Source organism: Malurus melanocephalus, unplaced genomic scaffold (assembly GCF_030028575.1).
Source record: "Malurus melanocephalus ecotype Western Australia unplaced genomic scaffold, MMel_1.1 scaffold_34, whole genome shotgun sequence".
In the NCBI taxonomy this organism is placed as follows: domain Eukaryota; kingdom Metazoa; phylum Chordata; class Aves; order Passeriformes; family Maluridae; genus Malurus; species Malurus melanocephalus.
Genome location: NW_026623266.1, coordinates 48,086 through 61,505, shown reverse-complemented (window position 1 = coordinate 61,505; position 13,420 = coordinate 48,086). Strand labels below are relative to the sequence as shown.

At 43.2% G+C, this 13,420-nt stretch overlaps 2 protein-coding genes across 2 annotated transcripts in view; one reads left to right on the top strand and one right to left on the bottom strand.

Annotated features, from left to right (window-relative positions):
• Positions 1 to 398: 398 nt before the first annotated feature.
• On the bottom strand, positions 399 to 12,656 carry DDIAS (DNA damage induced apoptosis suppressor). The gene is made up of 5 exons (XM_057364034.1): positions 12,304 to 12,656; positions 10,277 to 10,405; positions 9,128 to 9,289; positions 7,958 to 8,075; positions 399 to 6,185 (listed from the first exon to the last, which is right to left on the bottom strand). Exons 2-5 carry the CDS (start codon positions 10,387 to 10,389, stop codon positions 3,726 to 3,728), a joined length of 2,853 nt encoding a protein of 950 aa, XP_057220017.1. The 5' UTR covers positions 10,390 to 10,405; positions 12,304 to 12,656; the 3' UTR covers positions 399 to 3,725.
• A 411-nt stretch (positions 12,657 to 13,067) lies between these two features.
• Positions 13,068 to 13,420, top strand: part of PRCP (prolylcarboxypeptidase) — a 30,283-nt gene continuing 29,930 nt past the window's right edge. Inside the window, exon 1 of the mRNA XM_057364033.1 lies at positions 13,068 to 13,225. Within this exon, the coding sequence (XP_057220016.1) occupies positions 13,100 to 13,225 (126 nt within the window). The 5' untranslated portion in view covers positions 13,068 to 13,099. The remainder of the gene's footprint in view (positions 13,226 to 13,420) is intronic.

Sequence of the window (13,420 nt, the reverse complement as noted above, 5' to 3'; positions counted from 1 at the left end):
GGAATGTGAGCACACAAACCCTCCCTGCAAAGAGGGAACAAGCTGCTAAAGGGAAGAAACAGAAGACTGACTGACTGCAGGACAAGAGCAAGAGAGCTTTTATTGCCTTGCTGCCTCCCTTCCATCCTCTCATGGTCAAAGTTTCCACACCSAGCATGTGGGGAGCTCTGCCCGGAAGATGTCATCTTGCTGACAGGGGCCTGTCACACAACAATACTCTCTGCTCTCCCCTTGTGTACAGTCCTCATGCACAAAGCACAGATCTGTGTCCTGCTTTAATTTCAATGGTATGGCACAGACAGTCCTGCCTAATTTAAAATCTAGTCTTGATTTATGGATTTATATGCATAGGGAATCAATCACAAACCCAGTGTGCATTTTCAGGAGTTTTATTACCTTCAGAATTAAACATYCTGAGCTCTAGTCTTTTTGTACAAGCTTATAATTATAATCACATCAGCCTGCRCCAAGCTATCACTTACTATAGTATGTGAGTGAATTGTCTGCTGAATAAAATCACTCATGCTGGACCAAACATTTCATGTCAAGATGCTGTCAGGTATATGCTGTAGAAGCTCTGGCAGTGTTTCAGAGCTAGCTGCATCAAGTCTCTGGCATCTCACTTGGATCAGGTCTAACTCCTGGTGACAGAGTGGATGTCTGTCCTGTTCATCACTTAAAAAGCCAGTGATAACTTCAGTATCCTATAATGTGCTGAAGTACAAAAAACTAGTTTCAAGCGTTATGATGCGTTAAAACCTTTTCTGTCTTGCCTTCCCTATGCTCACTAATTTGGGCATGAGTAATGCTGTTTTTCCCTTCATTTCTTCTACATAAGCTACACAYGATCTTATTTCTAGGCAGGCAATACTTCTTACTCCTTTTCCACTTGCCCCAAGGGTTTCTCAAGTAGGATTTTATTTACAATAAATGAATCTTTTCAACAGACACAGCACTGGTAAATGCAGGCACAAGCCCAGGCCTTTTCACTKGGTCTCATCCTGGCCCTGTGCTACCCTGACTAAGCAGCCCTGGTGCAGTTTTGGTGCGCTGATTTGCAGGGCTAAAGCTCAGCTGGGCAACTCAGCAGCAGCTTGCAAAGCCCATATGGTTTCTGCTATTACTCTCATGTCCCTTTGGCTGTGCCAGGAAGCCTTTTACAGGAACTGTGTCCCTTACAGCAGAGCCCTGCCACATTCTGCAACAGCGCTGTCACTGGCACTGCACTTAGCAAGTGGCTCCATTCGCAGGCAGGTGCCTGTGGTTCCCTTGGTCACAGAGCCACAGGATGGTTTGTGTTGCAAGGGACCTTAAAGATCTTCTTCCAGTCCTCCTGCCATGGGCAGGGACACTTTCCAGTATCCCAGGTTGCTCAGAGCCCCATCCAACCTGGCCTTGAACACTGCCAGGGATGGGGCATCTACACCTTCTCTGGGCAACYGTGCCAGKGCCTCACCACTCTCACAGTGAAGAATTTTTTCGGCATATCTAACCTAAATTTCCCCTCTGTTTTAAAACATCATCAGCTTATGAATTAAACATTGTTTAAAATGGTGATGTTTATTCTGCTCTTTTCCTGACCTCCTTTGCCATAAGAAGATGATCCTTTTTCTGCTGTTTATGTCTAGGGCTCAGGGACTGCAGGAATCTAGGCTTGGACCTGTCAGAAGAAATCTTGCACCTCTTTCCACTGCCACCTGCTGTTGCAGGATCCTTAAACACCAGGAAGAACTTTTGTGGTGTGCTTGAGTATCTTGTTGGGGACAGCAAGAGATGGTTTGCTGGTTAAGCTCTTTCAGAGCTGTGCTGCATGTCCTCTCAATGTCAGGCAAGTCTGTGAGCCTGTGCCTCACTCAACTATAAATAAGGAGTGAGAAAAATAGCCAAGCCAACCAATGCTGACTTGGAAAAGCTTCTTTGTACAGGGAATTTACCTGTGCAGACCTGCTGCATAGCCATGTGGAACTTTTTGGGTTGGCCTGCAGGAATGCCTGCAGTCTCAGCACATCTGCACCTTCGGCAGGAGAGGCTGCACCTCATTTATACCCTGYTCAGCCACAGGAGAAGCTTGTTTGATTCCACATCTCTTCTCTCTCCAATCCCTCGAAGGGAAATGCATTTGATTAGAAGGTGCAGAACTTACAGACTGAGAAACTAAAAAAGTTTACCTGTATGTTCTGTGATGGTGATCCATGTTAAAAATCATGAATAAGGAACAAGGTGGTGAAAGTAAATGCCCTCATTCCTGTTTCCTGAAATTAATGAGCAGGTATATAATTATTTTGTAGAAGACATATGAAGCCACGCAAAGATTACACCTCAAATTCCAAAGGTGTGTTTTTTCCATCCACCCCAAACATGGTTTCTGTTGGCTGCCTTAGGAAGGTCCTGCCTACTGGTCTGTGTGGATGCCCCACTGAGGCACCCCTGTGGGACCAAGGGACTGTGAGGTAAACAAGTRTTTCAGGCTTTCAAGGCACAAGAAGCCCTTCTATCCCTGACTCCAACAATCAATGAGTAAGCAAAATGCACAAGAACGAGATCAGTACCAAATGATACCTTTTCACTTGTCTGATACTCCCCTAACGTCCAGCAACTTCTGYCTCTCAGGTTTCCTAAGGCAGAAGTGATGTCTTTACAACCTGAAAGCCCTTTRGACATCAGAATTGATACAATTTTTTTCCTTGCATGATGAGACACAAAACTCTTCTGAACAGTGAGGCTTAAGTAGGTGCTGTAGAAATTATATGAGGTCTCAAACACAGGAAGGTAAAAACATTCACCTTGTAGCTGAGAAGGAACCAAGTAACCCCTCCCTGTCACGAGTCACAATATAAATGAGGCATATTCATTTTATAACTCAAAAGAAAAAAAAAATCACAGCAGGTACTTTTAGGTCTGTTTCTGGTACTCTAAGCATAGTGGCACATCCCCTCTACCCCCTTGGGCCACACTATGGCCTTAAAAACACTCATTTGCAACAGAATGTCATCATTTTCAGGCTGCTCAGATCCTGTGCCACCAGATTCCCAAATCCTTCTGTAGGATCTGACAAGCTTACAGCAGCAGATACAAGATTTCTCTGTTCAATGATCCTAATTTGGGTTGGGGGACATGGAAGACCTTAAAGCAATGAGGAAAGCCAGTGCCAGGAATCTACCACTAGCAGTCCTTAACTTGAAAAAGCCTACAGGAAAACTGGGAGCTGCTACCAAGCTCTCAGGATGGCCCCCTTCACCCAGCTCAAGGCTGTCACAGGATCCCAAATAGGCTCCAATACAAGGCACCATCAAATCTTCGATGAAAACTTGGGCCTTTTCCCCAGAGAGTCATCAAGCAAGAATCTGGAGTGGACATGAACTCCATTGCTGCTCTTGTGATGAAAAGACAATAGTGAACATTAAAACACTTAAACGACTTGTATTTATCAAGTGAGTTCTATTCAATACTCACACATTTATAAAAGTGTTTATTGCTCCTCCTAATCAATTTCCAATAAAATATAGTAACTGCAGATTCTGATTTCCTTCATCTCTATAGTACACAGGTCTCAAAATATAAACATAATTCCTTTTAGCAATAGGTGTATAAACAATTTAACTGTTAAATAGCTCTTTTCTTCAACTGGCTCCTTCCCAAAATTAAAAAAAAAAAAATAAAAAAGAACACAGCATAGAAATGTAGTTTTTTTAGTATTTTGGCTTATTGGAAAAAGGCATCTGTGCTTAGAAGAATAGCACAGGAGACCAGGCAGTTGGCCCTTCCAACTGTCCAACAACTCCTGAATAGTTTCCATGTGAGAGGCAATTCTTGGCTTCTGAAGGGGAATACGTTTTCAGGACTGTATTATTTAAAGGTGRGGTTTTGGTGACACCTGCAAATACAGGAGTTGTTAGAATCCTGGCTCTATCCCCAGGGCTTAAAATCTCATTTTGGATGAGATTGTCATCATTTTCACTGTTCTTTCTGCTTTCAGAAATAGGGTTCCTGCCTGAGTGCCYACAGGTGGATTGCAAGTCAGCAGCCCAGCTAGTTGTTTTTAAATTTAAAGACACCGTTGGTTTCAGCTTTTTGTTTGAMGATGGAGGGATCCACTCCTCCAAGCTGGCAGGCAGTTGGCTATTAAGGAATTGCTGAGAAGTAAAGCTACCACATTCTTTATCTTCCTTGTTCCTTGGCCTCCCACGTTTCGCTAACTTGCCAGTAAGCTGCTGCAGCAGTGTGTTCTGAAAGGAAGACCTAGATCGCTTGCGTTTGGGATGGATTTTAGTGGGATTTTTAGGAGTGAAGATGGCAACAAAAGAGCTTCTTTCCCCAACAGGCCACAGTTTCTGCAGAGGTTTAGCCATAGGAGTTGACTGTGAATAAGGAACAAAGTCCTGAGCGCAAACTGAACTGCATTCTGAATCGCAAAAGGAGTAAGTTACAGGTGTACTGTGCTTGCTAAAAGCATGAGACCTGTGTAGGGATGAGATCAGTTTTGAGCTGTTACAAGGAACACCTCCAGGAGAGAGCACTGATTCAGCTGTGATCTTCTCTGTCAAACTATCCACCTGTATTAAAGAATCACATGATTTATTTAAGAATTCCACAGGTTTTGCTACCGCTCTTACACTTGCATCAAAGAGATCAGCAGAAGCATTGTAGCTGCCTTCAGAGATGATGTTATTCCACTGCAGCTCTTTCCTAGTAACAGTTCTGAAGGTATTATCTGACAGCTCTGTCAATGGCTTTAATTCTCTTTTATATATCCTTCTTGCATTGCTGGGAGTTGGTGGATCAGAGACCTGGGCCCCTGTGAGTGTAAGATCTTTTCTGTGGCTTGGTGTAGAAGAATAATTTTCTTTATTTYCACAACCAGTTAAACCATTTTCACATGCAGAATGCACACACACGGCTGTCTTGCTCCTTTTTAAACAGGAGGTTTCTCCATGAAGCCTAACCACAGACCAAGATGAATTTGCAATGTCACTATTTGCTGCTTTGGACTGCACACATCTGCTCTGAGAAACAGAAGTYTCTGGTGTAACTAGTGAGGATACTTCACATTCCTTGAGGGTTGAAGATAAATCATCAGGGGAAGACTCACATTGTGGTATCTCACTCAGAGGGTTCGGATTTGACTGAAGATGAGCACACACTATGTTCTCCCAGCTATCATTCTCTGCTGATAGCAACAGCCTCCCTGAGATGCTCGCTGCAGACAATACATCTGGCGCTTGCCTGGGATACAATTTGTTAAGATTTACACCCAACTTGCTACTTTGAAGGACATGTTTGCCTGCATCAAGGCTGGGTGATGTTACAACACTCCTGCCATCCTCTATCCTGGCTAACAATTGATTTAGGCTTTCTGAGAATGGGAGCTCTTCCCAAAACATAGAGTCCATCTGAGACACTTCAGCTACTTTTACGTGATTAGGAGCTGAGGCATCTCTTGTACAAACAAGGGAGTGGTGGGATTTTTCTGGGTAACAATAATTTCTACTATTAGTTTTTGGGTAAATGTTTTTTACCTCAGATTCCAAGGGATGTTGTAACAACTTGGAACTGTTTTGATGTGAACATTCGGTGTTTGAAGAGGATTGTCTCTCCAATTTATCAGTTGCAGAGACACCGTTAGTCCAACTGAGCTGTGAACTTGATTCATTATCCTTCTCTTTATCCCCTTCCTTCACAGAAGAGATGAGAAACTGTGAGTCCTCAAGAGTTTGATTGTTGAGGCTTACACTGCTCAGTTCTGCAGAGACAGGCCTCTCCTCTTGTTCATGCTGTTCACTCAYCAGCTTTCTCACTTCCAGAGTGGGAAAGTCTTCCGCTGTTACCCAAGCAACAGATGAAGTCAGACTGAAGGATTGCTGCCAGCCCCCTAAAAAACTTTCCTTGCCACTAGACTGAACAAAACAGGAGYTCCTGCTCAGGCTAGACAAGCTGCTGAGCTCACTGAGAGGCTCATCTATGGGAGTTGATGACACATCAGGTAAATATGAGCTGTTATTACAGCTCCTGAATTTTGCCGACTGCAGGAGACGATCTAAGTAACTGATAACAGTAAAGCCAGTAACAGCAGCATTTGGCAGGAAGATCTGGCATGCTACAAGGCTTTTCGTACTTGTGTTAATTCTGGAACACTTCTGCAAGATGCTGCTGGCAGCAGAATGCCTTCCATCTTCCTTTGCATAACCCTGGGTTGGGAAAGAAAACAAAAAACCAACCAACTTAGAGAAAAAAAAATTAACACATGTCTTTTAGTCAGGCGAAATTTGGGTCTCATTTTTGTCAGGATCTGCAGGGAAGAGAATACAAAACAGTCTGTCACACAAGGCAGTCCCTGGGAAATAAGCCCTGGCAAGGGCTATAAAGGGCATCACAGTGAGAGGTTCTTTGCTTGTTGCAATTACAGAGTTTTGGAGCTGGAAAAACAACCAAGAACTCTGAGAAAGGACTGCACAGAAAATTTCTTCCTCCCTTTAGGGCGCTAGATGTTTCCGGGCTTCCTCCAATACAGTTCAGTATGAATGGCTGGCTGCCTAAGGCCAGTGCTTTTCTTTTATCCAGGAGGCACTGGGCAGCACTTGAAGCAAATAACTGGTACCAGACACTTGACTTGGCAGCTCAGCTACCAAAGCCAGCATGGAACTTTCTGTGCACTACATCTGTGAAAGGGAAATAAGTGACAACCTTTATCTGCTAAAATTTTTTTAGAAAGCAGTGCTTCAAAGGAGCTTCAGCTGCAATTCTTTATAATATGTGCTGCTCTCTACACAGAAATTACAGGTGAAAAATGACATTAAGYGGAGGAGGAATTAGCTAATATTTTAAGAAGTGGATATACCCTTTCCTATCTGCCCCCTCAAAGTCTGGGAAAACCAGAGAGGCCAAAAAGCMGATATAGTTATGTCCAACAACCCTCCTCCTCCTGAGTCTGTGCAAGGATTGAGGCTGAAGGCTGTCAGCCAAGGACAACACCCTTCTAGGTAAGTCTTAAAAATGTGTGTTATGCTGATTCTGAGTATTATCTGGGAGGGTACAACCGTATACACAGCTTAACACAACTATACAGAAATACAGCCAAGGGCTGAACAGTCTTCAAATGTGTGTTCAGCCCTTGTGCGTGCAGGAGCAGCCACAAGGCTGGTGATATCTAGGATTAGTTATATTTGTCAAGGCATCAGGCCCACAGACCTGATCAAGGGTTGTAGGTAAGTGGAGTTAATCCATTAAGTCCTCCAGCTTCCATTACTTAGATACTGTACATCAGGAAAAATCTCAGTTCAGATACAAAYTTCACTGTATCTATGGGAGAGGCAAAACACCTGACAGGTAGGRTTTAGTTCACAGATTTTATAATATGAATGACTCACATAAGCACTACTTGGAGAGAACCTAGAAGACTGTTTCTATAGAAATATTGCTAAGAACTAGCATTTCAAATGTTATGTTATGTGTTAAATACATAAAAAATCCACTGATACAGATGTTGAACAGCTGTACTTTTAACAACATGAAAAAAATGCTCTTAAATCCAGAAATATTAAAATGTCACAAGGAGATGTGCTTCTCCTTACATTTCAGACACTAGGAGACTACACAGCAGGGGAAAGGTAGGGCAGTGCTTGCAAAGACAGTGTTTCTTGCTCCAACCGTACATAGCTTTTTTACAGACTCSAAGCTGTTACTGATATGCACAGGAGCTGGCACTGCTCAGGATCTCTGAAAAGCAYCCTGACAAGCTGTGAAGCTGACTACTGCCATTCAAGATGATTTTTGGATGTGACCCATTAAAAAAACCCCACAGGAGTCTTGGGGAAAAGAAGCGGAATCCTTCTCATGTCCTAGACTTAAATTTTCTCAAATTCCTAAAAGATGTTGTACGTGAAGCTTTGGTAACTCAGTCTACACCCTCTAACTGGCTACAAAAACTCATTAAAAGACAGTAATGTGGATTAAAAGTTACCTTCACTCCAAATATAAACCTTTTTCCAATGAAACATGTTTCCACTGCTTGAACTAACGCTCTTGTAGATGACTCTGTGTTTCTTTCTCCTGACAGCTGATTGAAGTCTTGAATATACCTTGAATAAAAACATACAGAARTATTGGACCAACACAGGAAATCATGCACAGCATTTCATCCCTAGTACAGTACTAGTGAGGACACATGCTAAGGAGGAGATTTTGTGGTAGCTTCAACTAAACATAGAATGAAAACAGGAAATCATGAACCTGTAAGTTCAATTCTTTAGTTCACCTAATCTGTTAGTGAGATAAACAAAACAACCACTCTGAACAGATTTAATACATACATGACTTACAGGTGTTCCCCATGTTGTGATTTTTCGGCCAACACAGTGAGTGAATAGTGCTATCAATATGCTATTCCTTGCACATCCTTCCTGCCCAGGCCTTTACAGCACAGCAGTATCCATAAAAGACATGGACATAACTGCTCTTCACAGCTGACAGCAGTACAGCAGTGTAGGGCAGAATGCCTGTCATGAGCACGTTATTAGTGTTGTTATTATGGCATTAAAAAAGTGTTCATCTTTGAGCCAGTGATAACACAAGGCATTGGAAAACAACAGACTAGAGAAAGAAGCAGAGAATTTATCTGAATATCCCAYCCTGGCAGTTTCACATTTCAGAAAATCTGAAGCCTATAATGTGGGTGGTCAAGTTCTGAGGACTAATGGACTTTCTTAAAAATCCCTTCTTTCTTCAAAAAATTTGTTCATATTGATAAATCACAAGGTRCATTCAAACTGTTAAAACAGAAAACTTAGGGGCTCTATCTGGAAAAGCCAGCTTATGTAAACAAAGGAAATTCAATCATCTCAAAGAAAGGAAAAAGGACATGAGCAAGAAGCCAAACCAACCAAACAGTGAAGYTCACCTAACTGGTAGTAGCTGCCTTCAATAGACAAGTGGAGGATTTCTTCTACTACCTAGAAGTAASCCATCTCAAAACATCAARATTTCAGGAAGAAACAAACTTCAGYATTTTCTCAAGGTGATGGGTRCCAAGGAAATGYTGGAAGGGAGCACTTTAACAGTTACTTCCCACATTTCAATTTTTTTAGGCTGAATAAATAGCAGCAGCTATATGGTCAGACAATCTATTCCTTACCTCTGCAGATTTTCTGCAGTGACCCCAAAGAATGGATCTAAGCAACTTCCAAAAACAGTGATGTCAAACAAATCATTAGTGTCAGCAATCTTTAGGGACAATCTATATCTGTAGCTTGCATCTTTAGCTTCACCTGTGCAGCCACATTTCAGACAGTTGAACCTGACAAAAGACAGTAAAAAGATAAAAAARATTGAATGCACGGACTTCTGTTAATCAGTGCTGAGGTAAGAACTTATCTGCAACCATATGTATTACTACTATAATGTATCAAATATTCCATAAAAAGCTATTAAGAGCTTTTTTCTTATTCTTCACACCTTGAGCATTAATCTTACCAAAGGCTCAGAGCCTGTCTGTTTTATGACAGAATGCCTCTGGCTTCTTTTACTGATTTATTAAATGCTAGTCTGTTGTGAAACTAGAAAGGACACTGGGCTTTGAGAGACCGTTAGATGGTAATTTTGAATTCCCTGCACTAATTTTTTTCACATTTCATTCRGTTTTGGGATTTTGCTTCCTGCAGCTTGAGTATAGATACCTAGGTTTAAAAAAACAAATCAGGAAACAGCACTGTTATCTTGTACTTCAGCATTTGAACCAACAGATATCCTWGCTTTACAAAGTCAGCTCCTTCCATTTAGTGCTGACATTCATTGATTTACTGTTYTTCTGTGTCAGAGATTTTACCCAACACTGCAATTTAAAAGGAAAGCTCATACATTTCTAGACATGCACTCAGTAAAGAGTCATCTAGGACTACCAGGTGCAATGCACATAATAGAATGAGATGAAAAAAAAATCAGGATTTTATTTGGAGGGGTTTTTAATGTCCTCCAACTTAGGAACAGCACTGAGGGACTGAGTGGACTGCAGGGGATGCACTTGGAAGCTTTATCACACATTATTTATTCTGCTAAACCATTCATTGATACCACATAGTACCGAACATAAGAGAACTCTTGAGCCATAATGACCTCCAAGCTGCTGCTAGAATACAGAGATCCAAACAATGATAAGTAACAATAAGATCTGAAATTAGCACTTATTTCTACAAYGGCTGGATTTTCACCACTTTGTTTGGTGTTCAGCTAACAGAGATTCCCGAGTTTATGGAAATTAGAAAATWATCCCCAAAACAGGACATACCTCCTGGAGTCCAGTATCAGACGAGAAAAGCAGTTTTGACAGGCAGGATAGATGAAGCAGGAATTCTGGATGGAAATCACAGAGGCAGCCAAGAGGCTCTGCATGCTATTCATGTGCCCACAGCATAACCTGAAATGAGTAAGTCAAAATGGTTCAAAGAGTTCTCAGTTTATGAGATGTTAACATTAACTGATTTCAGTTGGGTTATTTTAACATTTTGAACAGCAGTCTTCAGGAAATTATGATCTCTGTTTGAAAATAGAAATTATATTAATTAAATCTTTAAAAAGAAAAAAAAAAACTGATGAAGTTAGGTAATAAGAAGGAACTGTTCATGGCATTTGCACACCATTGCAGACAGATCATGCAAATTCTCACTTGCATTTAGGAACCTTTATTAAAACTATCCTTGGGCACAGTAGTGCAGCAAATTGCTTTCTAATTATTTTCCTTAATTTATAATGAAATCACAACATAGGGTTAAAAACGGAAATGATTCTGCACTTGTAATTCTGCAAAGGCCTCAACACCAATGGCTTGGAAAGGATACTCAGAAAATCTTGAAAAAGTCTCATAATAGCAACTATTCCTGCTCTTATATCATGCTCTTTGAGATAAAGGGGTAGCTCCAGGTGTTTACCACTGATTTCAACAGAGGCTGTATGGATTTGATAAACAAATGATGAACTAAACATTAAGCAAATAGGAATTAATTTATTTTTATTCAGTATTACTTTCYCGCTGATTTATTTTGCCTTTATGATACCAAAACATCTGATACTGCCCAAAACATCAAGTTTTAGGAAATTTCCCCTATTTTAGACAGTCAACCTTTTTCTCAGCAGATGCTGGAAACACGTAGAAAACAATCATAGAATCTCAAAACGGTCTGGGTTGAAAGGACCTTAAACATCCTCTAGTTCCAGCCCACCTGCCGTGGGCAGGGACACCTTCTCCTAGACCAAGTTGCTTGAAGCCCCATTCAAAACCTCAAATCAAAGAGTTCCTTTTATCACAGCCATGGCTAAATATAAATCTCTCTTTGCTATAAACTGCAGAATGAACTCAGAACAGGAATCAAATTCCACATCTTTATCCTAAAACCCTCTGAGAGAGGCAAAAGACGAAAGAGATAAAGGAGACTAAAGTATGGCTTTTACAGGTTAAAAAACATCCCCATTCAGTGATCAACAATGATGTTTTGTTCATATTTTGCCACCAGAAGGTTAAACTTACAGGTTTTGCCCTTTGGGACACCTTGCTCAACATTTTGGTAAAAATAAGATGTGTAATGTTGAGAACCAGAAAAACATGATTTAACTCATCAGCCCAAGTAGCTCAGAGTTAATAAAAAAAAATCCCAATGTTCCCAATCTCTGGAAAACAGAGTAAGGGAAAGGGAAAAGCTTTAACAGAGGGCCAACCAAAATGAGAAAAAAAAATCTCTTCAGAATGCACATATCAACAGAGACTCATTTCCTCAGAATATTAAATGGTGCATGCTTTCAACATTTGCCAAAAAGAAACAATTTTGTTTGTACAAGATAACAGCAAAAAGTAAATRCAAGACACAACAATATATAGAAAAAGAGTAATAGAGTTAAGTCTGATTTTTTTATTGCCCAAAAAGGTGGGCATAGAGAAACTAGCAGGTGCTTCACATTCCCGCCTGCTTTCAACTCAGAACTATAGAAACAAAGCTGACATGGATTTTGTTATCTGCACTTTTGAAAGTAATTAAAAAGCACAGAAATACAAATAAAACAAACAAAAAAAAAACAAAAAAAAAACCCAAACCCACACTCCGGAAAACACAGAACACTGCAAGTACTCAACTGAAATACGGGAGATAAGGCACAGCGTGCAACTACTCACAGGGGCTCTGGCAAGTGATTACAGACTTAAGACCCATATCTCTATTTCTCTTAGGATGAATACAGAATTCGCTATCTGGACGCAGAAAGAAAAATGACAGCAAGAACAGAYGTTTTACTTGAACTTTTCGTAATAAACAAAACAACCCAAACCTGAGCGCCCGGCCGGGGAATCACATAGAATCACAGGTGCTCCTGCCGCGCTCGCTGCCTTTCAGCAGACCGGCTGCCAGCGCGGGTCCTGTCGGTGCCTGGAGCCCTCTGCTGATCCCGCTGCTGCGCCCTCTCCGTAAGGAAAAGCACAGCACGAGTCGTTAACACATCTCACACCCCAGTTTTCACCCCCGAGGCCGACAGCGAGCGGCCGGTCCGGTCCGGTCCGACTCACCCGGGCGCGGGCTGCGCTCCGTGCCTTTAGGCCGGAGACCGGGCGGACCCCCACTGCTGCCCCGGCGCGGCCTGGCCTGAGGGCGGGGCGGAAGGGCGGAAGTGCGGCTGCTGAGGGCCGCCACGGGGGCGGGACGGGGCGGCGCTCAGCCAGTCGCCAGGCAGAGCGGAGRGAGCGCGGCCCCGCTCGCACAATCGGAAAGCGAGAATGTGAATGTCGGCCGCGCCCCGGCACGGCACGGAGCGGGGGGACGGGCGGGTCACGTGCCCCGAGCAGCCAATCGCCGCCTCCCCGCGCGAGGCCGCGCGGCCGAAACACCTATGGAAGCCAGCGCAGCCAACCGCGGAGAGGCGCGCGAGCTCACCTCCGAGCGACAGCCAATCGCAAGGCGCCGCTGCTCAGGGCCCGCCCCTACACGTGTGGGGCTGGCCCCGCCCCCAGAGTGCCGCCGCTCCCGCCGGGCAGCCCCGGGCCCCTATAAAGCGCCGGGGCCATCAGTGCTGCGGCTCCTTCTCGTCTGGCTGCTCCTGTTCCTGCTCCTGTTCCTGCCCGGCCGCGGCCATGCTGCGGCTCCTCCTGTTGCTGCCGCTCCTCGGCGTGGCCAGCGCCCTGCCCTCCCCTCTCCGCTTTCGCCGGAGCGCCCCACCGCCAGTTGGCCCCTACCTGACGCGCTACCTGACCCAGCAGGTGGGACCCGGGTGTGGAGGGAGGGAATTTTCGTGGGGAATTAGGGGACATTTTCCGCTGTCGTTAGCCTCACTTGAGCCACAGGTAGGACAGCACTATTCGCAGTTTTTAAAAAAAAAACACCCAGTACTGGTTCCCTTTGGTAAAATGTTCCAAGCCTTGAGTATTCCAGTTAAGTGCGGYTATTTAAAGTGT